The following is a 26,673-nucleotide window of genomic DNA, read 5'->3' as shown; positions in this document are numbered from 1 at the left end:
AATATTTTCTATAATATTTTCACTAAGAGATTACTTTGTTAAAAAGCATAGATCACTGAGCACAAAATAAAAATTTGAAAGCTTTTATCTAACAAAAATGGCACTGAGGTTTTTAAATGCTTACATATCTAATCATCTTTACTTTGCCTCATTTCCTGCCATAACCAAGACAGTGATGGCTTAAGGGTTAGTTACCCTCCCCACAAATAATGTATGTTGACTATTCTAGTTTAGGTAATATTTTAAGAATAGGCTTTATGCTTGTAGAAATTTTTCTATTACATTCCCTAAGACATTTGATGTTTATCAAGTTGGAATAACCTGATTTCTAAAGCAAACATTTTCTAAACCAAACATTTTCCTATGTATTTTGTTATTAAAAGGCTGAACTTCATTATCATCTTTGATGATGCAAAAGATTCTGTTTGTCCATAGACTCAAAACCAGCAGACAAAATTCAATCAAGATAAGGAAAAGAAATGATATGTGATGCATAGTTTAATATGAACAGCAAACACACTCTCAGCACAGGCGATCAAACATTAACTAAGGTCACTGCATCAAGCACACAGACTCTATATTTATCTCAAACCCAACAACCTTTCTTTTTCTAATGTAATAATCCTCACATAAAATTCTTAAATGTCAGCCTACTTCAAATATCCCCTAACTCTCTAACTCACAGTGTTTCTCTTCATCAGTACTTAGCCACCTCATTTCTATAGGTTTATGAGTCTAACACAAATTCTCCTTACCCACGGTTAAGTGGTTTCAACTTACTATGCAGTGCCTTATACCTCTGATGCACATCATGATGTGCTAAAGAATAGGGTCAACACTTGGGCCAACCCCTGCCACACAGAGTCCTCACCAAGCAGGGAGGTAAGAGCCCTATGAATGCAAGCCGGCAGCACTAAAATAAGGTCCATGTTGGCCTGTGTGGCATATGTCAGTCATTTTCCACTCCAGTGACTAACCCTTATGCCATACAGTTGTTAATTATTTAGAATATCACTTTCTTGAAGCAAATAAATATCTTTCCTCATCATAGAATGTTATTTAATTGTTTCAAGCTGCATATCATACAGAGTTTACATAGAATTATAATGCAAACTTTAATTTTGGGATTTTATTTCTCTCCTGAGCAGAAAGTATCATTCAGATCCCAGGAAGTTATAACACCCAGAAATGGAATTTCCTGAGGCACTGTCCTTACTTACCTAGGATGACACTTTTGTTTAGTGTTTTCAATTTCTTTATGTTTTCCCCAGTTAGGTACCTAGTAATCATCCTTCAACTTCTGGTGCCATGGGAATGACCTTTTAAGACTCCCAGCTTTATATCTGGAGATATAGTGGGAAAACTACTAATACCATATAGTAGTTTAGGTTAGGTATGCTTTTCAAAAGCAAAATCTAGACTAAGTCAGTGTCACTAACATCAGAACCAAGGGTATACTGGTATCTCACATGTTAAAGTATCTATGATACACAGCTCTCTAGAATCAGGGAGAAAAAACAAGTCATCTAGAGCTTCACTTACTAAATTGTTCTTTAAAGCATGCACAGAAGAAAAGGGCCCCAAGATTGAAAACACTGTAGCAAATGTGATTTTAAATAGCATTAACCATGTTTCTTTATTATAGGAATAATATATATATTATGTTACATTTTACAAAAGAAATGGAGTGATAAATGAATGTATGTAATTGTTTATCAGTGTAGAAAGCATTAAAATATAACTCAAAATTTGAATCAAAATGATTTAGGATTGCACCTTATTATATTTTGACTATAGAACTAGTTAAACAATTCTTAAAGTTAGAAAATTTAGTAAGTCAAGAAGGGAGGAAAATAAGGAAAGAAAAAGCCCTCAAAACAAAACAAACTGCAATTTTAATATGATGGTATTTGGAGGTTGGGCCTTTGGGTGGTAACTAGTTCATGTGCATAGAACCCTTGTGCATACAGATAGGGCCTTCATAACACAAATCAAGAGAAAGCTCTGTTCCCTTATGTCATGTGAGGACACAGAGAAAAGACTGTTTTCCATGAATCAGGGAGATGGAGTTCAACAGACATTGAATATGCTGGGGTTTGATGTTAGACTTCTCAACCTCCAAAACTGTGAGGAATATATTTCTGTTGTTTATAAATCACCCAGTCCCTGGTACCATTAGAGAAGCCCATATGAACCAAGAAAAAGTTCATCTCTATTTTTCCACATACTAGACATTTCCATAATAAGAACTGTGAAACGGATGTTATAGTCTCTGTGCACAAATGCTTGTTCAAATCTGTTTCCTTGCTATCAAAGTGAAAAGGTCATCTTATCAAGCAAAATGCATAAAGTTTTAATTTATTTATGGATCTAATACACATTAATAAACTGCTATCTGGATAGGCAGCTCCAGCTTATTCTTCAGCCAGAGTATATGAGAATGTTCCACTACCATCTCTTCCTCAACACCAGGGATTATCATTTTCATAACAAGGCAGGCTGCCTTGCTCACCCACTGTTCACTAAGAGAATTAAGCCCTTAAATTCTAAGGATATATTGTATGCAATAAATTAACATCTATTTAATGCATCTAGAACAGTACTTTTATGTACCATACTCAGGAGAAATTTAAAAATGTTGTTCAAATCATTGCTTGTATTCTGTGGATCATACACTCAGAAGGCATGAGAAAAGATACTTCTCATCATTAACTGCTACAGACAACTCTTGGTACACAGTGTTTTCATTCTTTACAAAACAGATTCTAATTACAACATTTGATTATTCTCTAAACCTACTTTTATTTGAAAGAAATCAGGGGTGGGTATTATATTTTCTTGTAAACTTTTTTGCATATTTGTGCCACAAAAATGAATTTGATAATTGAGCTTCTTTGTGATCTAGTATTTCAGCCATCGATCCACTCATTTATTTATCTATTTATTTTAAGCAGTATATACCACACAATTTCTCAAAATGGATTTTGTGGAAAACTCCAATGTAGGATTTATATAAAACATGAGAAAACAGAGCTGCTCTGCTTCAAGTGCAACCTCCTAGTTAGGCATCCTCCCCACCTCTTAGATTCTGTCAGAACCTGCCACTGGGAAATCAGCTCTATCTTTGTCGATGTTCCCAGATAACTGAAAATACAGATACCTGAAAATACAGATACCTGAAAATTTATTCTTCTTCAAAATTTATTTTTAGTTTACTTGATCCATTACAATGTTAGGATATATAATTAATAATATACCTATTTATATTAATCTTTACTAAGTCAAGGATGCATGACAATCATTAAAACAATCACTAAAGGAAAAAGAAAAATATCAGATGGTTTCACTTGTAACAGGAATATAGGGGAACCAAATAAGACATCGGTGTAAAAAAATAATAATAACAGTACATAACACAACAAAGCAAAAACAGACAATTATAAACCAGAGACATACTGCAGGCGACGAGCAGGGAGAGGGATAAGAGGGAGGGAGGGAGGAGGAGCACAGGAGACTGTGGTGCATGGGTGCCTTGGGGAAGGAGATTCTATGGGGACTCAATCTGAAGGGGTGGGGAGAAGCAAATATTGTTTAAAAAAAATTTTAAAAAATGATAAATCTTAAAATAAAAAATAAAGTTAAAAATGAAAAAATATATTAAAAAAAATGGATACTCAAGGGAAAATAAACAATCACTAGAAGAATTGCAAAATAATGTAGAGAGCTAACAGAATAGGTAAACATAATCTTTAAAAGATAGATGATTATTCCAAAAAGAAAGCCAAAAAGGAGAGAAAAATGCACATAGAATACCTGGGGCAAAGAGGTAACAAATAATGGTTTACCAAATTTAAATCTAAATATAGGAGTAATTATATAATACATACATACCCATTAATATTTCATTAAATGAAAAATGTCAGATTGGGTTAAAAAATAAATATAGGCAATGGTAATAAAATCTAGAAGATCTAGATATCCAAGTATCAGAATTCACATATGGTACAATATGGTAATAAAATCTAAAAGATCTAGATATCCAAGTATCAGAAATTCACATATGGTGCAGCAGATCTCTCTTATGTCATCCACTGCTCCCATAGCAGTATATTTCAGTAGATCTGCCTTTTCTGCTCCCCACTCTATCTCTGGTGAATCCTCTAAGCCCCCACAACTCTTATATGCATAAATAAATAAAACTAAATATTTTTTAAAAAATAACTGAAAATAAGCAGTGTCTGTGATTTAGGGGAGATCATTTCTTGTTTGGGTGGTTAAACAGAATAGAAAATAAAGCAGATAAGAAAAGAATTTAAAAGAATTGAATGTGGTCAACACCATCTATTACTATAGAAAGGTCAAGTAAGGAAAAGATAACTAAATTAAGGAGAGAATGAAGAATGCATGTGCCTGAGGTTACTATTATTTCTCTACATTGTTTTTCTCTTATTGCAAAAGAAATGTATACTCTGTATACATACAGAGTATTCTATACTCTGTATAGAATAAAAAAAAGAACAATTACACACTAAAATATGCACAAATCCATATATCCCAATATTATTAATGCTTAATATAATTTTTCTCACTTTTATATTGGTAATTCTATAAATATATATGTATTTCCATAATATAACTATATATACATATATGTTTATATATACACATATATACACAAACATATACATATACGCACACACACTTTAACTTACAATTTGTAACCTTTTGCATATACTACATGATCAGCATGTAGTTTCCTTCATATTGATTTATGGTAGTAACTGATCAACCTGATTGCTTTTGAAAGTTAAAAACTTCCAAGTTCCACCCTGATCCTTGAATTAGACTCAGGAGTAAGTCTGTACTTTTATAAAGTTCCCTACATTTTTGCTATGCAGACGCAGGTTGTGTAGCCAGTGATTTATTTACAATATCATGTTGGAAATCTGACAGAGAATCGAGGGAGAGATTTTCTTTAGTTCTCCAATATCTTAAGTAAGGAGAGATATGTGCAATTTGAAATGTATAAAGAAAGCAGCAGAGGGAGAAGCTGACAGGAAGAGATAAACAGGTAGATTTTCCATACTAAGAAAAGAGAAAGGGATTCAATGTATGAATTTGTGGCATCAATTTCTTCTAACTTTTGAAAGCACTTGGAAAGGATGAATATAGATATGGAGATCTTTTTAGGGATATGGTGTGGAAGTTGAAATTTTCCCTTTTTGCTAATGTCTATTTTCTCTGACAAGAGCAAATATTATGCTAATGGGAATGAGGAGGCAGTGAAATAAGGGATTCTGAGGAAAATGAAACTGAAATAGTTACTGTGAAGGATGGAAAAACTATTGACCGCAGAGTATACATAGAAGTTTATGAATTGTTAATGGTCATGAACCCACAGCAGCAGTAATTCATAGGAATGTGTGATCTTCTGCAGGACGTCCAAAAGCTGGGCGGGAACAGAGAAATTACATAATTTAATGTAACAAATATTGCAGAGAAACAAAGTATGGTAGATGAACAAGGCTCAAAGGGGAGGAAACTTTTAGGAAAGTTTAACACCAGTAGTCTGGAGAAGATATCAAAGAGATGTAGTCATGTCAGAAAGCATCATGGATCTAGAGGTCTCAGTCAGTCTTAGAATAACTGGCATTATGGAGTTCAGAACAGGAAAATGCTCTATGGCAATCTTTACCTTTAAACACAATCAATTTTGATAATGCTTTACAAAACTTCTCTTACGCTTCACTGGCAGTCTCATGACCCACCAAAAATCTTGATTGATACAACATCACCTTCCATGAGCTTATCAAGATCTTTAAAAAACAGAACCACCTTAGCAGATCCAAAATATGAGTAAGAAAAATGCTTAACAGTTGTTTCACACTGAGTTTGGGAAAATGTATTATACAGTATTACTGACGCTGTAATTGACTTATATACCAAGTAAAGGGTATCACTACCCCTGTGAACTTTTTACAGTTGTGAAAACTGATGTCACAAATTCATTCATTTCTTTTATACCACTGATTACATTACATTTATCTGTATCAATCTGCTTTTGACTACAAACTATCTGAAAGTAGGACTCAAATTTTATTCATCTTTGCATCCCAATACATATTCAACAAGTCTTTTACAGAAAGGATAAATTTTCAACTTTTAAAGTCAAATCAAAATCATAAGAAACTTGGCAATTGGAAATTAAGTAAAGAACAGAATTAACCAAAAAAAAAAAAAAAAAGCACTTCTTGTATAATTTTGTAAGTGAACATAATGGGAGTTTTTTTTAATACTTCATTATACATAAGGTAATAAAAATCATCTCTATCTTTAGAAAATAATATACTTTTACTTATTAAAAAGCACAATCCTTCATAGTAATCTTTCCAATTAATATGAATCACTACGTAAATTATTAGACATAGCTTTAAAAATTATAGCAATTAAAGAAAAGAATGAATTAACATCTTAAGACTAAATTTTGGTATTCTCCTTTCTATCTAAAACTTTTAAAATATCATAAATAAATCATATATGTTGCAGGAGATTTTCCTCTTTTAAGTGGTGATATTTAAGTATATATTAGAATAATTATTATGGAAAATGTTACAAAATTCTAAGTTTAAAAAGTGTGTATATAGGGCCTCACCGGTGGCGCAGCGGTTGAGCGATGGGTTGCGTAGCTGCCTGCAGCCTCTGCAGTGCTGGTTCGATCCCCGGCCACCGGTGAGGGTCCCACATGGCGCACAGACCTCTCCTACTGCCCTCTGCTCCCCTCAGCAGTGTATTTTGGTCCATCTGCCTGTTCTGCTCCCCGCTCTGGCTCTGGTGAATTCTGTCACCCTCCCACGCTTCTGACTGTACCCAGTGCTTATATAAATAAATAAATATTTTTTTAAAAAGTGTGTATATATAATATATACATAAACCATTTATAATTAATCTAACATATATCACCATTCAAAAAAGGGCAATTTTCTAAAATGTTCAATAGGCTATTAATCTAAAGATTCACAAAATTAGGAGCCTCCCTGGTGGCACAAGGGGTTAAGCACCACACTATGAAGCAATCCACAGCCTCTGCAGCACAAGTTCAATCCCCAGCCAGACAGGGAGCAGCCTACATGGTGAGGCAGACCTCTGCTGCTTGTCCTCAGCAGTGTGTTTCAGTCAGTCTGCCTGTTCTGTACCCCACTCTGTCTCTGGTGGATCCTCTCACCCCCTGCATCTCTGGCCTATATCCCAGCTCTTGTATGCATAAATAGATAAATCTTAAAAAAAAATGATTCAAAAATGCTTAATTATCCATATCTAAAACACAAGTGGCATCTAAAATAAACCTCTGTATGTGGTTTCTACTTTTGTAACACACATAGGACATAATTCATTAGGCTATTTTCCTTCTTTTCTGAAATCGCAAATCCAAGAAAATTGAATCACTTTTAAATGAACCAAAGTGTTTATTAGATCTGTGGGGTGTAAGAAAACTTCAAATGCTACTCTGTGTCATGCTGATATATGCATAAACTCTAAGGTTAAACTTCTCTCTTTGTAGTACAAGTTTCAATTTGGATTTTAAAAAACTTGAGGCCATCAATTTTCACATCTTTCCCTACTCCCATTTCAGAAATCAGAGTCCCAATTCCAGGAAAGTACTGGCAAGTAATCTGGAAACTTAACATGATCAAGAAAAAAAAAAAAAATCTGACTGCCATTAGGCAATTTTATTAAAATAAAGTACATTTAAGCCACTTATTGTAACCAAGTTTTTCTGGCATTTAACTTAATAGCCATTTATCTAAATTCAAACTTTAGATAATAATCATGTTTTTCTTAACTACTGTCCTGACAAGATTCAAAAACTCTAAAATTTAAAACAAAATCATTAAAATATTTGTCACTTTCAACTATTACTACTAGCCTCCAAGGCTCGGCCTTCTCATCATAGAGAACTCTCTCCCCATCACTGATGCTCTAGGCCAGTGTACTACATTATGAACAAATTAAGTTCCTCCCATCATCTCTTGACCACTGGCCACCCTTTAAATCTGATACCCTCAAGACTGAGAACTCTATGTTGTCTCTGTGGCTTCCCCTCATCTCTACTGAGCACACTGGGGAGATCTCCATAACGATGGAGACTGCTGTCCTGCCTAAGAATATGTGGATGCAAGCTCTCCTATGCCAGGTACACTCTCACCACCAATCAACTACAATACCATTTCATATGAGGCCTTTTCAGACCTAAATCTGCGGATGAATAGTTTCTAATATCTACTTATTAAGGTTCCCAAAGAAATGAATGAACTAGATCTCAGATACAGCACTATCAATCAAGTGAAACAATAAGAGCTAGTACAGAAATAGCAACCAAAAAGTAATAAGGTAGATATCCCTTCAGCTCTGATGTAGCACCAGGCACACTGCCAGAAATTCAATAGATATGCATTAAACAAATAGTGACTAGGACTATTATATTACATATAATGGCATTTGTTAAAATTGTAATGGTGATATTGCTTACTGTAAAATAAGTACTAAATGTTTGCTAAGAATCCATCTCCTTCGTTATCATTACTACTTATCCGAACAGAATGAATTATCAAGAAACCATTCCTAGAATAATATAATCACAAATCATCATTTTAATTGATGACAACCCTGGTTTTGTTGTTTTGCTTTTTTTTAATAAAAGGCAAAACCATCTATGGTTCTCTTTAATGTTTTGCTTTCCTATACCAAACTTTGCAATCATGTTTTGTGTGTGTGATTAAGTACTACTGAAATGATTCAATGAATCACCTACCCCCCAAGTTCCCTCTTTCCCTCTAAGGGAGTACACTCAAGTCATACATTATCCTTCAATACCTACTTCAATGTATTTATACATGCACACACACACAAAAAGATTTGCACATACATTTATTTCTATCTACAGAAACACAAAGTTGTGTGTGTGTTGTAAAAGTTTACATGTGTTTCAAAAGAAATAGCATGTTGAATCAAACATCCTCGACTTGATTCCTCCCTTTCCCTTGCCCACTATATTAATTCATCATCAGGTGTGTTGTCCAATGAGCAAATACAATTTCTTGAAGCTTCTTTCAAGATTAACTTCAGGGTGACCTTGAAAAGTGAAACTCATATAACAAAAACTATCCAGTGAAGCTGTATATTGTAGATATAAATACAAATAGATATAAATACAGTAAGTTTGTATCTGAAAAGTGGTAACAGGAAACATTTGTTTAAAACAAATGTTAATGATATGAAGTTAGAGTCTACAAATACCATAAAAAGAGAAAAGGAAATGTTTTATATACATATTATCTATATACATACTATTTTTCTAGTTTACTTCTTTGAATTCTCCCTGTCTCACAACTCAAAGATAAAGAACTTAAACCATTTTATTACTTATATATATCCACTGTTTTATACATATACAGTGTTTAGGCAATAATCCCAAAAGTTTAAATCAACTTCTAGAGACACAAACAAGATTCTGATTTACAATATAGGAAGAACTACAGATAAGTAATTGAAGGGCATGAACTTTGGATGTCAGTGTTAAGCAGAGCCTTAACAGAATGATTATGTATAGAATATTTGCAACTAAAACTTTCAGTCATTATTTACTAATTATGTTGCTTTTGGCAGGTTATATAACTTTATGATATTGAATTTCCAAGTGCATAAAATATAAAAAACAACTGTCTGCTAAGGACCACCTCCCAGCACTGCAAGAAGAATATGAAGATGGAGCTCACTTTCCTTAAAGCTCAAGGTCAACAGTTCTCCAGCTCAGTGATTATAGTTCAGAGCCAAAATGCCTTGGATGCAACTCTGGCTCTGGCACACATTAGTAAGAGTGAGTTCTGTATTCTAACTCTTAGCTGACTCATCTAGAAACTGAGGTCTGTAATGGCACATACCTCAATAGACCACTGGGAAGATTTAGTAAATTAGTCTATATCAAGCATATATTGCACAGTTAAGTGTTTACTACCTTTTAGATACTACATATCAACCTCCTCCTTGAAAACCCATCTCCCCTTTCTATATTATGATAGGACACTTCCTCATTTTCTTAATGATATTCCTTCTCTCATGCCTTTACCACCTCTTCCTCATCTTTACACCCCCAAATGTGAGTTTTCAAGGTTCTGTCTTCAGCTCTGTGTTAATATTGCTTCAAAGACATGTAAACAAAATACTGAAACATTTGGTGAAGGGGTAAATCCAAGTTTATGAGAAATATCTGATCCCAGAGAAACTAAAAAGTAGGCTTTGCCAGCTACAGTCTAAATATTTCATAAAGCAAAAATTTCTTATGCTTTTAAATTTTGGATAATACTGCCAACAATGTGTCTAGCGAGAGAATCAACACCTTCAAAAATTAAACCTATAAGAAAGAGCACGTTTGACAAACTATGCTTATAGTCTCCATTTAAAGTTTGGAAAATGCCAGACAAAGGCAAAAATGAGTTAGAAATATTTACTGCGAATATACTAGAAGTCAGGCTCACAAAAACTCACAAACACATTGTCATATGATCTTACTTCCTAGACATCAATGTACATAGCAGGATCTTCCTACAGGTTAGACCCAAGGTGTGAAACAAAATAATGTCAATAATGTCCAGATGAGGATAATCCACCTACTAATAACAGAATGAATTCCAACTAATATGAGCATGTTTTCTTGTTAAACCCCTGAAATGAAAGAACCTAGATTTTCATTGAAAAAAGATTAACAACTCCATAATGCTGCGATTACTTTCTTGGCAATGATGGTATACTTACAGGAAATTTCAGTTTATGATTATCTCACCCCATGGAGAGGAGGAAAAGGAGAATACATATGGACCATTTTCTATAGAAACTGTCACCTTTAAAAGAGGTGGGGGGTGAGTAAGAATGAACAAGCTGAGTTTTGACAGAATTTATTTTGATTTAATATGTGCAATTGATTTGAGACACTGGTGCTACTCAGCATGAACTGACCATGCGGGGTAGAAGAGGAGGCAGAAAGTTTTAACTCCCAACAAGGACAAAATTATAAAGCCCTTAAGGTAACAGTCCTACTCCTTAGAATAGATCTTAGGAGAAAGTAAGCCAGAAACAGATAAAAATCCCTGTTCTGGGGCCTCCCCGGTGGCGCAGCGGTTGAGCGCTGGGTTGCGAAGCTGCCCGCGGCCTCGGCGGCGCCGGTTCGATCCCCGGCTGCTCCCCGGCCACCAGCGAGGGTCCCACATGGCGCGCAGACCTCTCCTGCCGCCCGCTGCTCCCCTCAGCAGTGTACTTCGGTCCTTCTGCCTGCTCTGCTTCCCGCTCTGGCTCTGGTGAATTCTCTCACCCTCCCGCGCTTCTGACTGTACCCAGTGCATGTATAAACAAAAAAACAAAACAAACAAATAAATAAATAAATAAAAAAAAAAACATGCCTCTATAAAAAATAAAAAAAAAAAAAATTAAAAAAAAAAAAAAAAAAAAAAAAAAAATCCCTGTTCTGACTTAATAACCCTTAGAAAAAATGGCTCGGTGAAAAGCTGATTGAGAAGAATCACAGGCTGATCACAGACTGGAACTGCAGCAACTGTTATCAGTTACTCCATGTCTATTCCTCTGGCTTCTTTCAAGCAGAAGAATCAGTGAAATACAAAGACCAAAATACTACCCAAATGTCATCCACTCAGAGTAAGGGTTCCCCATGTCCTGAAGGCAGGAATGCAGGGCCAATGCCAGGAGGCATAATCAAGATTAGCTGACTACAAATTTTCTACATGCAACTCACTTTTTGTTTTTATCAGTGGGTTAGGAGTATACAATTAGATAGGCCCACAGGATGAATTTGGGACACTTTAATTTCCTCTAATTCACCAAAATGGATTATTAATAGCAAAGTTTGCAAATTTGGCCAACAGGTATGCATAATATATATTCTCATTTATGCTTGCTTTCCTACTTTGATAACTTCATTATTCATGTGCTTTCCCCTTTAAAAGATTGAAAGCTCTTCTATTTTTATGTGTTGGACAATACTGTAAATGAGAAAACAGTCTATCAGTTGATAACACCAAGAAATACAACTTATACGACTGAAAAGCTACATTGATGAGGTAGGAGAATTGAAGAGGCAGGTTTACCCTCCCCTTTTGTTCTCAGATTTTAGTTTGTTTTGACAAATTTGATTACTTTCTCAATAGAAAAAAACTAAACCATACTTTGATCCAATACACAGTTATAAAATTCTTTCAGAAACTTTCACTGTAATAGTTCAATTAAAATGTACCTTTTTAGAGCTAAACTTTATAAAGAATCCCTATTAAAGGCAAGTCCTGAATACATGTTAAATACAAACTAAATATAAATTTAATTTAAGATTTTAAACCTATTTCTAACTTAAAGAAAGGTTAAAGCAATCTACTTTTAATTAAATATATCTATGGCAACTTAATTCTAAATCTTAAGGTTCTGCAACCCAATTTCTCATGATAAGAATATTACTAAAACTCATCTGCATTGAATGACAATCTTCCATTCCTCTCAGCTCTCTGAATCCATTATCTCTCTCATGGGAATGAATGCTTTGCTAAGACTGATGATGAATAAGATATATAGGACAAATGATGCACTTTTTCATTTAAAAGACTAAAAAGGAAATTCACTTTAGTCTCCTTTCTGCCTAGTTTCATTAAAATCTAAATACAGCTATTCTAAAAGATTTTTTCTAGCTCAGTTCAGTTTGACAAAAAATGTCTCATGTATCATTTAAATCAATTGTAGATTGTCTGAAAATATACCTTAAAAGTTTCATTTTAACACTTTTGGCTTAAAAATACACACATAAATTATCGCCAAAATAAATAAGCAATCAAAAACTCATCAAAAAAGTATCAAGAAATAGTAAGTTGTTTAAATAAATATCACTAATGTATATTCAAAGTTTTTTTTAATAAGTCAGAAAGTACTTAGGAAGCCATCTTTATATGATTCATTATTTCTGAAAATGTCTTTATAAAATAATGCCTTTTTCTTACAATTTGAAAACAGTCACTGTATATTAACTGACCAACTGACCAGGTTGCAAAAATAACCATGGTTGGGACTTCACTTTATCCTTCTAATAAACTTTTTGATCTGTTCTTCTTGTTGGCAGCATCTCCACCTTCTACAAAGTGGGTGGATTTTTTCTTCATTCTACCACATGGACAAGATAATTTGAGGGATCAGAGGAAGTTCTTTGCCTCAAAAACAGTACAGACTTTCCAACAGTACAGATCTCATAAATAGGATTCTCCACGCAGACGATGCCGCATATACCAAGAGACGGAGCCATCAAAGAATTCTATGTTCGGGCAATTTGTTTCTTGTTCATTGTGCCATAACTAAGCTTGTAGATCAGTTAATTTGCTGATTTCAGGTAATACATGGCTCCACAATCCCCAACTGAGCTTACCAACATTGTCACTAAAGATGTGGTAAGGGTGAAGGGATTGTAACACCCTTCAGACCTTTGGGTTCACACCACTGATACCTCTGATTCTGGTGGAAAATGCTAATTTGGGTTCCACAGGTATATAGAGGTTGCTAGTTTTACTTGCTGTCCTTGCAATTCAAATCTTAGTTCTGCATATCTGTCTATATTCCTTGTGATAGTGCTTAGCTTTTTCACACATAAATTTCTTCCTTGCCTTTTGAAGCATCTTTTGGGAAAAGTTCTTTCTCAGGTGTTTGATCTTCTGCTCTGTGAAATTCCTTCACTTCGTCTTAATGGTTTCTGGCACCGCAGAAACAGTCTTCTTTGCTAGCGTCTTTACAGTAGCAGAAACTTTGTTTCTTCTCCTCAACACGAGTTCCACAGTTCCAGGTAGATAAACAGAAACTATAACATAATATTTTTACTCATTTGTTTTTTATCCAGAAAGTCACACAGTGATGGCCACAAATACTTTGAATAACATCAGAATTTCAATTTAACCTTAATGCTAGATGAGCTTAGACAGATCATCTAACTTTATGAGCTGAAAAGTCAACCATTTCCCCTGCCAGATGAGAAGGTTATTGTCCCTTTTTTTTTTTTTTTTGCACTGGTGAATTTCCACAACTAAGCACAATACCCAGCACATCGTAAATGCTCAATAAATAGCACTGTGTAAGGGAAGGTTGAAGAAGTTGCCACATTTAAAATCCAGATCTTTTCCAGGCTCTTTAACAAGAAGCCTAACAACAACATTTTAAAACAAACTACTTTTTAAAAATCATCATACACCCAAATAAAACTATACAAGTAGTAAATGAGAGCAGCATCTGGGAGATTACTACACCTTTAACAGAGTGAATGCCTTATTTTAAGCTTATATTCTTTATCTCCAGGAACAAAAAAGAAAAGCTGGTATTACATGCTCAGAGTTCAGACATATTGGTAACTACAAATACACTGCATTATATTTTAGAAGCCTCTGACAAATTGCCACACAGTTCATTGCTTGCTTTAAGTGTATTAAGAAATAAAGTTCCATCATCTTTTCCCTAAGACCCCAGAAACTTTGGTAAACCTGAAACTCTTCCACTTCTTAATATTGGTTACTAGGTTATTCAAGATTAATAAGTTCAGAGAAATACCCAAGGAAAAAAAGAAAGTAAAGTAGAAGAATGGAGGGAAGACAGGAAGGGAGGGAGAGAAAGAGAGCAGGGCAGAAGAGGGGAGGTAGGAAGGGGTACGAAAGCAAGCAAGGAAAGAAGAAACTAATGCAACAAAAATGTTTAATTCCCCTTTGAATAGAAATGTACCTAACGCACTAATGTAGTCATTTAAAGAATGTAGGAGTCCGGCCTCCCCTGGTGGCCCAGGCAGTTGAGCGCTGGCCTGCGAAGCTGCCCACAGCCTCTGCAACGCCTGCTCGATCCCCAGCCACCAGCAAGGGTCCCACATGGTGCGCAGACCTCTCCTGCCACGCCTGCTGCTCCCCTCAGCAGTGTACTTCATCAGTCTGCCTGTTCTGTCCCCCGCTCTGGCTCTGGTGAATTCTCTCACCCTCCCGCGCTTCTGACTACCCAGTGCTTGTATAAATAAATAAATAAATCTTAAAAAAATAAAGATATTAAAAAAATAAAGAATGTAGGAGTCACTTAAAAGTAAATTAAGTCAAAAAATGCCTCTAGGGAATTGTGTTCCTAAATCTGGGTAACAGTCCTGGTTATTTTGCATTCATTGAAGCTAGGAACTACCCAAAGAGCCCCCTGAATTTTTCAGACCTGCACTAGATTTTGGAGATTGACCTGAATAGACTCCCCAGCCCTCCAGTTTGGGGTTGGGACTGTCCAAAAGGAGAATCTTAGATAAGAGAAATAGAGAGGTTCTAGGGCTTCATCTCCAAATACCATCACAATGATCACTAAGGATTCTCCATGTGAATTTCAGGGGAGTAGGGAGAATACAGGCATTCAGTCTATGCCAGTCACCTAAAGGACTCTGTTTCCAACATCATGTTCAAATTAAGTATTTTGTCCTTAACTGAAAACCTTTATTCATATGCTAAAATTTTCTAAGTTCTTAAATGTTTTCTCCATCCTGCCAGGGAACTTTTTCATGGGGCCTTCAATGCCTGTTCCCTTCCTAAAGCTTGCTTTCTATGCATATTGTGCAACCTAAATACTTCTTTTGCCACTTTACTCTCTCCTGAGGTTGAGTCACTGGGGCCTGCATCCTGTGTTTTCCTTCTTGGTTTATTCCCTCATTTTGCTAGCATCTAATACAACCTCCTAAAGAAGAATGCTTTGAAGATAAACACATCACTGCATCCCTACATACCTGAAAATGTCTCAATTCTGCCTAGGCACTTGATGGACATATCAGCCAGGGATTAAGAGCCAAACATTCTCTACTCTCTTAAGCATTTACTTCATTGTTCTCTACCTTCCACTGGAAGTGATCAGCTCATGAGTTTCTTTGCTAGGAGACATGATTTTCTTACCTTCTGAAAGATTCTCCTAAGTAAATGTGTCATTGCTTAGAGTGGCATATTGCCTATTGTTCACTAAGAAGAGTTTGACTCTAACTTCACCTATGGAGATGGAGTGGGAAAGATCAAAAAGGATATACCTTACTACAGGAGCCAGCCAGCACACAAACAATACAAAATCTCAAAAAAGAGGATAATACCACATCACCATTAAACTCCATTCCCTGAGACTATGATTCATGATGTTTGATACTTACTTTGGAATCTTTATATTGCCAAAACCCAAGTTACTCAGTTTCAAGTGCTATATGGACCATACACAAGGAAAAAAATTCTTAGACTTAATAAAATATAATGAAGATGAAACTGTTCTCCAGCACAGGGAATATCAAAAACTTATTTATAGTAATGCATAACTAATTTACTACAATGTCAGGAAAGAATATAACAATATCTCTCACTGCTGAATAAAATAACAAATTCTATAATATATATTTATCATAAAAAGACACAAAATTTACAGTTAGTAAATCTGCCTTTAAAAAAAATCTTAAAAACATTTTAACAGAAACAGGGCCTCTGAGCACAACCACTTTATATTAACTAATACATAACACAAGATGCCCTATAGACTTGGATATCTCAGCAGCCCTAATGGGAGGAATATATTATTTGTCAATGAGAGGCCAGAGTGCCACTCTACCCACTTCAAATAGAGGGACTTCAGCAAAGCAAACTGGTTACACAATAGAACTAAGAATTCAAAAGGACATTGAAGTAACCCAGGGATTAGCAATAACAGTACTTGGCAACTCCTAGGAAGAGGCAATCTGACCAGAATCCAGAAGCTGGCGCCATCTAGCACAATCTGGAAGCAAGGCAAGTGTGCTGGCTAGAGCTGAGCTCCCAGAGAGAAAAGCAACATGATCTACTTGGCAAAGCTCCTACAAAAGATTGTGCCTCACTTTAGAAAAGAGGGTAGGGCAAAAGAGTAGGGGAGAAATCCCTGGCTTCTCCATTCCTCCCATCCTCCGGTTCCACAAGTACCTTACATTAAACAAACTCAACAGAAGCACAAGACAAGGAAGCTTGAGGAAAGTGATATAGAGCAAAACTGAAAAGGGTGAATGAAAATATTTGAGGGCAAACAAGAAAATGACAAACCCAGCAAAATATCTTACTTTGGTAAGAACATCAAATAACCAAGGCAACCCAAAAGCACTAAAAACATATACTCATACAAAATCTTCTACACAAAAGTTCATAGAAGCATTTTTCACAATGGTTGAAACAGAAACAATCCAAATATTGGTCTGTTGAGGAATGGGTAACCAAAATGTGGTAAATCTATACAGTGCAATATTATTCAGTCATGAAAGGGAATGAAAGACAGTTACATACTACAACATGGATTAGCATTGAAAACACTGTATGTGAAAGAAACCAGAATAAATAGTCACATATTGTATAAGGCCATTTATGTGAAATGTCCATAATAGGCCAATCCAGAGACAGTGGATGGAATGAGGGAAGAATTGAGACTATGAATAGGTTCAAGATTTCTTTTGGGGTTGATGGAAATATTCTGAAATTAAAGTGTTAATGGTTGCAAAATATGACAAAAATAAAAACCACTGAAGTATACACTTACATTTCTTGTGTATGACTAATACCTCAACTATTAAGATAGGAAGGAAGGAAGGAAGGAAGGGAGGGAGGGAGGGAGGGAGGGAGGGAGGGAGGAGGGAGGGAGGGAGGGAGGGAGGAGGAGGAAGGAAGGAAGGAAGGAAGGAAGGAAGGAAGGAAGGAAGGAAGGAAGGAAGGAAGGAAGGAAGGAAGGAAGGAAGGAAGGAAGGAAGGAAGGAAGGAAGGAAGGAAGGAAGGAAGGAAGGAAGGAAGGAAGGAAGGAAGGAAGGAAGGAAGGAGAGAGAAAGATAGCAGTGGAAGTACGTAGTAAGCCTTCAAGCTTTGGGTTGAAAGTCAGCTATATCTCCAAGGTGACCAGGCAATGACAACACACCAGGTTTCTAATCACTAAATAATGCATTGAGTTAATTCTGCCACTAACTTGCAAACAACAAAGATGGTCAAGTCATTTCTTCAGGAGCCAGTCATAACAGGCAAGTAGTCAAAAGATCTGCCTGTTCTGCTCCCCACTCCGTCTCTAGTGAATCCTCTCACCCCCTGCACCTCTGGCCTGTACCCCAGTTCTTGTATACATATATAAATAAATCTTTTTTAAAAAAAGTATGTCCAAATTTTTCAAATAACAAAATATTCGGTCAGGGACTGAAGGTAAAGAAGGTAAAGAAGGTAAACCAGTGACAGGGAAAAGATTTGAGTGAGAATAAGCTACAGATTCAATGCTTGAGAATTAACAAGACAAAGTCTCAGTATTAATTAGTGAGTATCAGCTGACCTGCTAGGGTTGATGGTCTGGACAAGGAAAACAAATGGTGCTATCCCACTTCAACAAATTTACCATATTTTTATAAAGCTTTCCAAAATGCAAAATGAGATGCAGCATTGTATTAATTTGAACAAATTAAATTGGAGTTGCCTTAAATGTCTCTCATAAATGACAGTTTCTTAGAATAATACAATTTAAACTTAAACTTAATAGTTTGGTTATGATTAAGATACATAGACTGTTGATATATGTTATAATCGGTCACGCTTGGGGGTAGATATGACTATGATAAAACAGAACAACACTTCCCTAAGAAAACATCTAAATTGCTAAGAAAATGGTATGAGTAACGTTATCTTCCTTGTGTGAGTAAATGGTGAACTTATTAAGTCATGTTAAAGAATAAAGTTATGAAAATTTTAAAAGACAACCACTAAAAGAAAACCAAACAATAATATTACAAATGAAATACCAAAATTGAAGCCTAAGAAAAAGTATTATTACCCAAACAGCATATTTTTTTAAATAGAATAGTTATGAAGAAGTAATTCAAGGCTAGAAAATTAAAATTTATGTCACATGTTCCAAAATCTACCTTGTAGTATTAAGGTTTAACAGCAAGCTCCTAAAAGCTCCTAAAAGTCCCAGGAGGTAAGGAGGATTCCCTACAACAATAATCCTAGTAGGCATTCTAACAAAGCTCTCAGATCTAGCACAACTGGGTAGAGGTTGATACATATATTGAAAATATTGATTAAAGCAGAGAATGGTATATATAAACACACACATACAAATAATAAAAAAAAATTTAAAATTTCAAATTTTTAAAAAAAAATTTTGTTTGCAAGCTTCTGAAAAAGGAACAAAGCATTTCATTGATCTTAGATTCTCCAATTAGGAGTTTACTATCATCTTTCATATATGAACTTAAACCTAAAATGCAACATTTATAACTTCAATTTCCTTTTGATTAAAATGAAATGAAATATAAAAACTACATGCAGAATAAACTACATGTGAAACTGTTAGATTTATATCATTTTTTACAGTTCAGTTGTGCATACTAAATTCAAAATTATTTTTTCAAATTTGTCCTTACTGTGATCTTCCCAAAACTCAAATCATTTTTTCTGCAGCATTCATAACTCATACTTTACATTATATTATGTTACAGAATTATAATAATAAGATGTGGCTTTCAAAGGATTGGAAGGGATAAGAAACTGGCTCATTATAAACATACAATGTAACTGGTAGAAACAGAATTGCATATGTGTACTAGACCATAGTCTATACTGACAGTGCATGCTGAGAACCTTGCAGGAAGCAGTCATTATAATTTACAGTGAGCCTGTCAAGCAGAAGTTAATTCAGTAAGTCTAGAAAGTTGACATTGGTTAAGTAAATCTCTATAATACATCTACACTCCATTGAAAATGGAACAACCCATCAGTGAAAATAGATCTAAGGGTGAAAGGATCAACATTGGGCTATAAAACTCCAGAAAGTCCAGACAACGCTCTACAAAACACCTATTGACTGGTTAGCTATTTTTCAGTTCATGTATTATCAAAAAGACCATATCTTAGGGAGAAGAGGAAATTTCCCCATCACTCTGGGTTCTTTGGGGATTGCTGGGACAATCAAATGGACACCAGGCAGATCAGTAGAAGGAAATAAAAACAGTTGTAATTACATAAATATGGAAAATTTACACAGATACGTAGATTCCAGATCCAGTTAGGCAAAATGGGGATATACACTCTGAAATATGGTACAGGGACTGAAAGTGTTTACCTGATAAGAGTCCTTAAAAATCCATTTGAGAGCCTCCCCAGTGACGCAGCGGTTGAGCACTGGCCTGCAAAGCTGCCTGCAGCCTCTGCAGCACCGGTTCAATTCCTGGCCACCAGGGAGGGTCCTACATTGCCACAGACCTCTCCTGCTGTGCCCACTGCTCTCCTCAGCAGTATACTTTGTCAGTCTGCCTGTTCTGCTCCCCACTCTGGCTCTGGTGAATTCTCTCACCCTCCCATGCTTCTGACTGTACCCAGTGCTTATATAAATAAATAAATAAATCTTTAAAAAAACCCATTTGAATCGTGAATTCAATAACAATGCCAAAGAAACCTTCTCAATTATCTAAGCTGGGAGCACTACCCTACCTACCCAACTTTCCTATGATATCCTGCTCCCCCAACCCTACACCCTCTCCCCCCTCACACATCATGTCTGTTAGATGCATAGAAAAAAGTCTAGGAAAGACACTTTACATATCAAACATTTTATATTATGAAAATGTATCATTTACCCCTAGGATCATTAATCCCAATTTTTCATGGTCATTCATAAAAGAGGATTCTACATTCATGCCTCATTGATATAAGGAGTGGTCTAATTTTTTGGTTAATGAAATGAATGGCAAATCATATTTGCCAATTCTACACTGAATCTTTTAGAGCCATGACAGATTTCTTGCATAGCTTTTTATCTCATGAGATCAACATGTCCCACCAGGGGATGCTCCATCACCCTTGATCTTGGAAAGAATTTGACACTTGGGACAGAGCCACAGTAGATAATTGCAGTCAACATGAGTAAGAAATTAATCTTAGTTGCTATAACTCATTAAGATACTGGAGTTGTTTATAACATGTCACATCACAGTGGAAGCTACTGATATAGGCACCATAGATTACTTGAAGAAAACATCAGGAAGGTTGATCAGAATTACATTTTCCAAATATAAAGGCTTCTGAACTATTATATAATGACCACTAATTTTCAGATCAGTGTTTCTTAAACTGTGATGACGGACCAGTTCGTTTAAAAAAGTCTAATCTATTATAGACTAACACTTATATAAAATATGATAAAATAAAATATTAGAAAATAAAAAAAAACTTTTCAAATTTAAGTCCCAATTTTTGTATTATTATTTTGGATTAACATCATTACTCTGTCAATTTGCTATTAAATTTTTATATACTTATACCAAATTTCTACCACTATATCATTGCAAACCAATTACAGTATATGAAAACATTGATTTGCAAAGTAGCATTATTTCAGAGCATGTGGAATTAAGAAATATAAAGACATCTGTGATGATGTAAACTTCTTGGCAATTGTAGAAATGGAAACAGAATTATAGACAAATTTTATCTAAAACAAAGGTAAAATTTTCCTTAGTCTCTTTCATATTCAGCAAAGATAACTGTAGTTCCTTTTTTATACAGGCATAAGAATAAGGATTCCCCCACTTTTTTTTTTCAGTCTTTCAATTATAGATTTAGGTTATTTGAAAATTGCCTAGCTCCTGGATTTAGTAATTTTAAATGAAATGCTTTCAGTTATAGTGAATAGGAGCCCAATTATTTTATATTGACATATGTAGTTTACTACCTTTCTCTCTACTTATTATCATCTAGCTACTGGAAAACAGCTAGTTTTCTTCAATTATTTAGAAACCTGCAGTAAACATGATTTAGTTCCAAAACACCAAGTATATTTTAAATGCTGCACTGAAGAGGATTCAAAGTTTTAGAAATTCATCACAAACCTTTAAAATAGTTTCTGGCTTGCCCAGAAATACTTTTTGGGTGGTAAGAATCCAAAGTTGATGAATGTCATTATATATCCACTGTCCTTGGGGTTGCTGCACAGCCACTCACTGCTTTAAAAGCTAGGTTTTTTTTTAAATGACTGAAAGGAAAAGAAATGATTGTTCCATTTTTTTTCTCAAATGAAGAAAAATATGTGTAATATATTTAAAGCAAAGTTATTTTCTAAGTTTTAAAATTATGAATAGCAGAAGACAGGTCCATCACAGTTTGGCAAAAGAGACCACTTTGATTTTTGCAAGGTTCAAATGCCTTTTGAAATTAAGAGTAATTTTTCAACAATAAAAAAACATTTGCAAGTGAGTTTTATTTTACAATTATGTCAATTAACATTTCTGTAGTGCTAAATAACAATAAAATGTTCTCACATTTGCTATCTAGTTAGTATAGTGAGCAACGCAGGTAGGCAGATAAAATGAGTATCATCACCACATCCCCGCTAAACTGGATGAAGAACAGTAAATGTTTAGAGTACTCAAATATAGTTTAAAATTGTAAATCCCATTTTTTTCACATTAATTCATAGCAATTTATTTCTTAAATATCATTTATATATCACTACTCTAAGCAATTATAGCTAAAATATTTTCAGGTCAGCTGGCAAAAATAAATATACTAGAATAACAAACATTTCCCAGAAATATTATGACTAAGTCCTCAGAAAAAATGTTTAGTATAGTCAATTTCTACATTGATTATAAGAGGAGAAAGACATCAAAACAATATGCACAAGTGTTTTGATTACAGGTATAATTTCCCATAATATAAAATTAAAGTCTAGATGTTCTTTAACTTCAATTTCTTCTGAAAACTTAACACAAATAAAGGCTAATCATTAGACAGAAACTGTATTAAGAAAATTTCTTTTTTATGTAAATATAAGTATCAGTCAATTTATCCATTAGCAGAAAAAAGATTTTTATCATTTTTTTAAAAACTGGTTTATATTATCTTTGAGGTTTAAGGGAAGAGGTTAAGTACAAAATCAATGTTTTAAATTATATATATATCTACTTGCACAATAAAAAATACTAGTAAAATAATGGTAACTTCTTTACTAGGTAATGAAGCAAAAATTTGTTACATGATATTTCAAGTACATGTAGATATAGAAGTTAAGTGAACTGTTAGATTAGATGACAAAGTAAGAAAGTATTATTAAAAGGGATCAGTGTATGGTTACTGATTATTTTTTTTTTTTTTTTTTTTTATAGAGGCATGCTTTATTTATTTGTTTGCTGGTTTGTTTGTTTGTTTTGTTTATACATGCACTGGGTACAGTCAGAAGCGCGGGAGGGCGAGAGAATTCACCAGAGCCAGAGCGGGGAGCAGAGCAGGCAGAAGGACCGAAGTACACTGCTGAGGGGAGCAGCGGGCGGCAGGAGAGGTCTGCGCGCCATGTGGGACCCTCCTCTGGTGGCCGGGGAGCAGCCGGGGATCGAACCGGCGCCGCAGAGGCCGCGCGCAGCTTCGCAACCCAGCGCTCAACCGCTGCGCCACCGGGGAGGCCCTGGTTACTGATTATTTTTATAGAAACTTTTAAGCACATTGCTGTTTCAACTTCAAGCTCATAAATTATTTATATATATATAATATATATAAACATATACAGAGAGATAGTTCAATTATTTAAAGGTATTTTTTAGCTATAGTGGCATCATCTTCAAAATTCTGTGTTGTCCACAGTCATAGTAAATTAATATTCACATGAACTTTTTTTACAGAGAAATATTCTTTTAAATGAATTATTAACCCTAAAACTCAGCTCTACTCTCCATTTTCAAGTTGTTTTCAATGGTTTTTAATGAGATAAAGATTATAAATATTATAGACATCTAAATTTTTCCAATTTACCACTTGTCAGAGGTTTTATTTTACTTTACTATGTATAAGAAATGTACTTTATATAATTTGTTAATTTAAAAAATATGTTTATTGAGGAAACATTGGTATACAGCACTATAAATGTTTAAAGGGTAAAGGTTTACATATTTACAAATTTATGTTATCAGACTACCCCACCATCAAAGTACTCACAATCCTCCACCATAGTCTATTGAGCACCCTCCCCCATTTTTTCCCACCACACCACCCTCCCCTTCTGTGGCCTCAACTTGATAACTATTTTAACTTTTATATGCACTCATAAAAAAGAAATCATGTCACTTGCTTATTATAATATTTGTTTTATTGCAGTGGCATGGAAATGAACACACAGTATCTCCAAATCACACTGGTAGATGTTTTCCCATATTTTTGTATTTCTAAATGTACTCAGTGGGTTTAATCCAAAATATGGTAGATATGTGACCAAATACAAGTACTAAATGTTAAATGATGTATAGTAGTTTTGGCATCATTATGTAAAAATTATCTTGAATGCTCCAATGAATACCTCTCAATCTTCTAAATGGCAGTAAAAAGAAGTTACTATAGTAGAATATCAAAAAGTGTCTTGATTATAAGTTGATGTCTAAATCTATTAACAAAACACAAATGAGAAATGTAGTTATTTAGGTAAGATTAGGAAATCAAAAGTTATTGAAAGTCAAATCCCTTAAAGTATAATTCTTTCACGTGCACAGTTCTATAAATTTTGACAAACATATACTATCACATAAGTACTAAAACAATCTGGACATAAAACACTTTCATCAGCGCAAAAAGTTCCTATATACTACTCTATAACTAACAGCTTCTAACCCCAAACCTGATAATTCTGATCTATTTTCTGTTCATATAGTTTTGCTGTTTCTAGAGGTCATATAAATGGAATAGTACAGGATATAGACATTTGAGTCCCACAAAATCAAATTTTCACTACTACACCACTCTATGGTACTAAAGTTTTATCATCATTCTGATATTTTCTTTCCTTATACAGAAGATCCTCAAATAACATTGTTTCTTTCAGTATCACTGCAATAACAACTGTAATAACAAGGATGAGAAAAACAAATGTGTGGAGTTTACACAGACATACAGTCTCCTTACAACAACATGGGTTTATGATGGGTATTCTGATTTCCTCCTACATCTCCAAGATGTGCATGTTAGGTTCCCTAGCAAGTGTGAATTGTTCTGGTCTGAGTGCGTGCATGTGTGTGTGCACACTGTAATTCCAGGTCATCTCTTCCAGGATTGATTCCAGTCTTGCTTCCTAAGCCGCTGGTATAGGCTCTGGCCACCTGTAGTAAGTGGTTTCAAAAATCAATGAATAGGGCCTCCCCAGTGGCACAGCGGTTGTGCACTGGTCTTCGAAGCTGCCCGCAGCCTCTGCAGCGCCAGTTTGATCCCCGGCTGCCAGGCGAGGGTCCACATGGCGCGAAGACCTCTCCTGCCGCCCGCTGCTCCCCTCAGCAGTGTATTTTGTCACTCTGCCTGTTCTGTTCCCCGCTCTGGCTCTGGTGAATTCTCTCACCCTCCCATGCTTCTGATTCTACCCAGTGCTTGCATAAATAAATAAATAAATAAATCTTTAAAAAAAAAAAATCAATGAATACAAATTATTCTTTAATATTAGAACTATTTTAGGTTTTTACTTAGAAGTTTGATGATGTTTTTGTGACCAGAATTATACAATAAGAACTTAACTCTTGTTTATATCAAAAAGTCTATGGGAAAATTGGTTTCACTAGATATCGCTTTGCTAAAAGTCGTAGTTTACACAACTCTGTAGAAAAAAACTAACGAAGGACTAACTGTATTACTAACATTTGCCATGGCATATTTTCCAGTTATTCTATTTTCGATTCTCAGCTCGAAACCTTATCACTGTTGCAATAACTTATTTATACATCCATAATAAAACTAAGAAGACTATTATAGTTATTTACATACAGTTCCTTCTTCTCACTAGACTGTAAGCTAGATGTATGACTTCTAGAACCATTATGCAGTAACTTTCCAGTGATGTTAGCAGTGCAGATGACAACACTGAGAAGATATTTTCCACTGTGTTATTAAAAAAAAAAAAAAGTTAAAGGTGAAAGGGAATTAAGTGATGAACACATTTACCCTCTAGATCAGATGTCTACTTTTAGTGAGAACTCAAAAAAGGGTAATAGGATACAGAGGATCCAAGAACTACAATGCCGACTAACCAGGGGTGCAAATGTTAGTGGAGATTTAACCTCCACCAGTATTATTACCCCAATTGCCACTAGTTTTCAGTTTGCTAACAAAGTTGAATATTTTGAAGTAGTCTACCAAATATGACTTTTCTCACAAACTCTGTTACTTCTGGTACATTATTTTATACAACAAAGTTTTTTCTGGAATATATGTATCACCAAATAGTAGAAATAATCACATAAAGGTACAGACTAATAAATTTCATGCCTCTATCTAAAAAGTTATATATTGATAAACATTAATCTTCATGTAGTAAATAATGAAATTTAACAGGTTTATGTTTTAAGTAGATAAATAAAACAGTTTACTACCTCTTTCAAAATATTTTAATGTTTTCAAAATACTTACTGAATTCTCCACTAAGAAAGACTCCTTCTGCTCCTGGGGCCCATTCCTTGCAGCGTAATCCACCGTTAGCACATCTATGGACACCGAAAGATTCATAACCTCTGGAAAACTTATCAATACCACCTTCATTCTCTCCAATGCTGTCCAAAGTCTGGTTGAAACGCTTATACCTTTGAAAAAGTGCAAG

General features: G+C 34.8%; 1 protein-coding gene and 1 pseudogene across 2 annotated transcripts in view; both read right to left on the bottom strand.

Moving 5' to 3' along the window:
• GBE1 (1,4-alpha-glucan branching enzyme 1) overlaps positions 1–26,673 on the bottom strand; it is a 255,028-nt gene that overhangs the window by 184,734 nt on the left and 43,621 nt on the right. For both annotated transcript variants that reach the window (XM_037525699.2, XM_054700702.1), the window contains exon 2: positions 26,487–26,656. In XM_037525699.2, coding sequence (XP_037381596.1) covers positions 26,487–26,656 — 170 coding nt within the window. The remainder of the gene's footprint in view (positions 1–26,486; positions 26,657–26,673) is intronic.
• LOC119257619 (60S ribosomal protein L7-like) lies at positions 12,996–14,085 on the bottom strand (annotated as a pseudogene).

This window comes from Talpa occidentalis, unplaced genomic scaffold (assembly GCF_014898055.3).
Source record: "Talpa occidentalis isolate TD23 unplaced genomic scaffold, MPIMG_talOcc4v2.1 talOcc4.4, whole genome shotgun sequence".
In the NCBI taxonomy this organism is placed as follows: Eukaryota; Metazoa; Chordata; class Mammalia; order Eulipotyphla; family Talpidae; genus Talpa; species Talpa occidentalis.
Note: the sequence above shows the minus strand (reverse complement) of the source record. Positions and strands in the feature narration are given on the sequence as shown.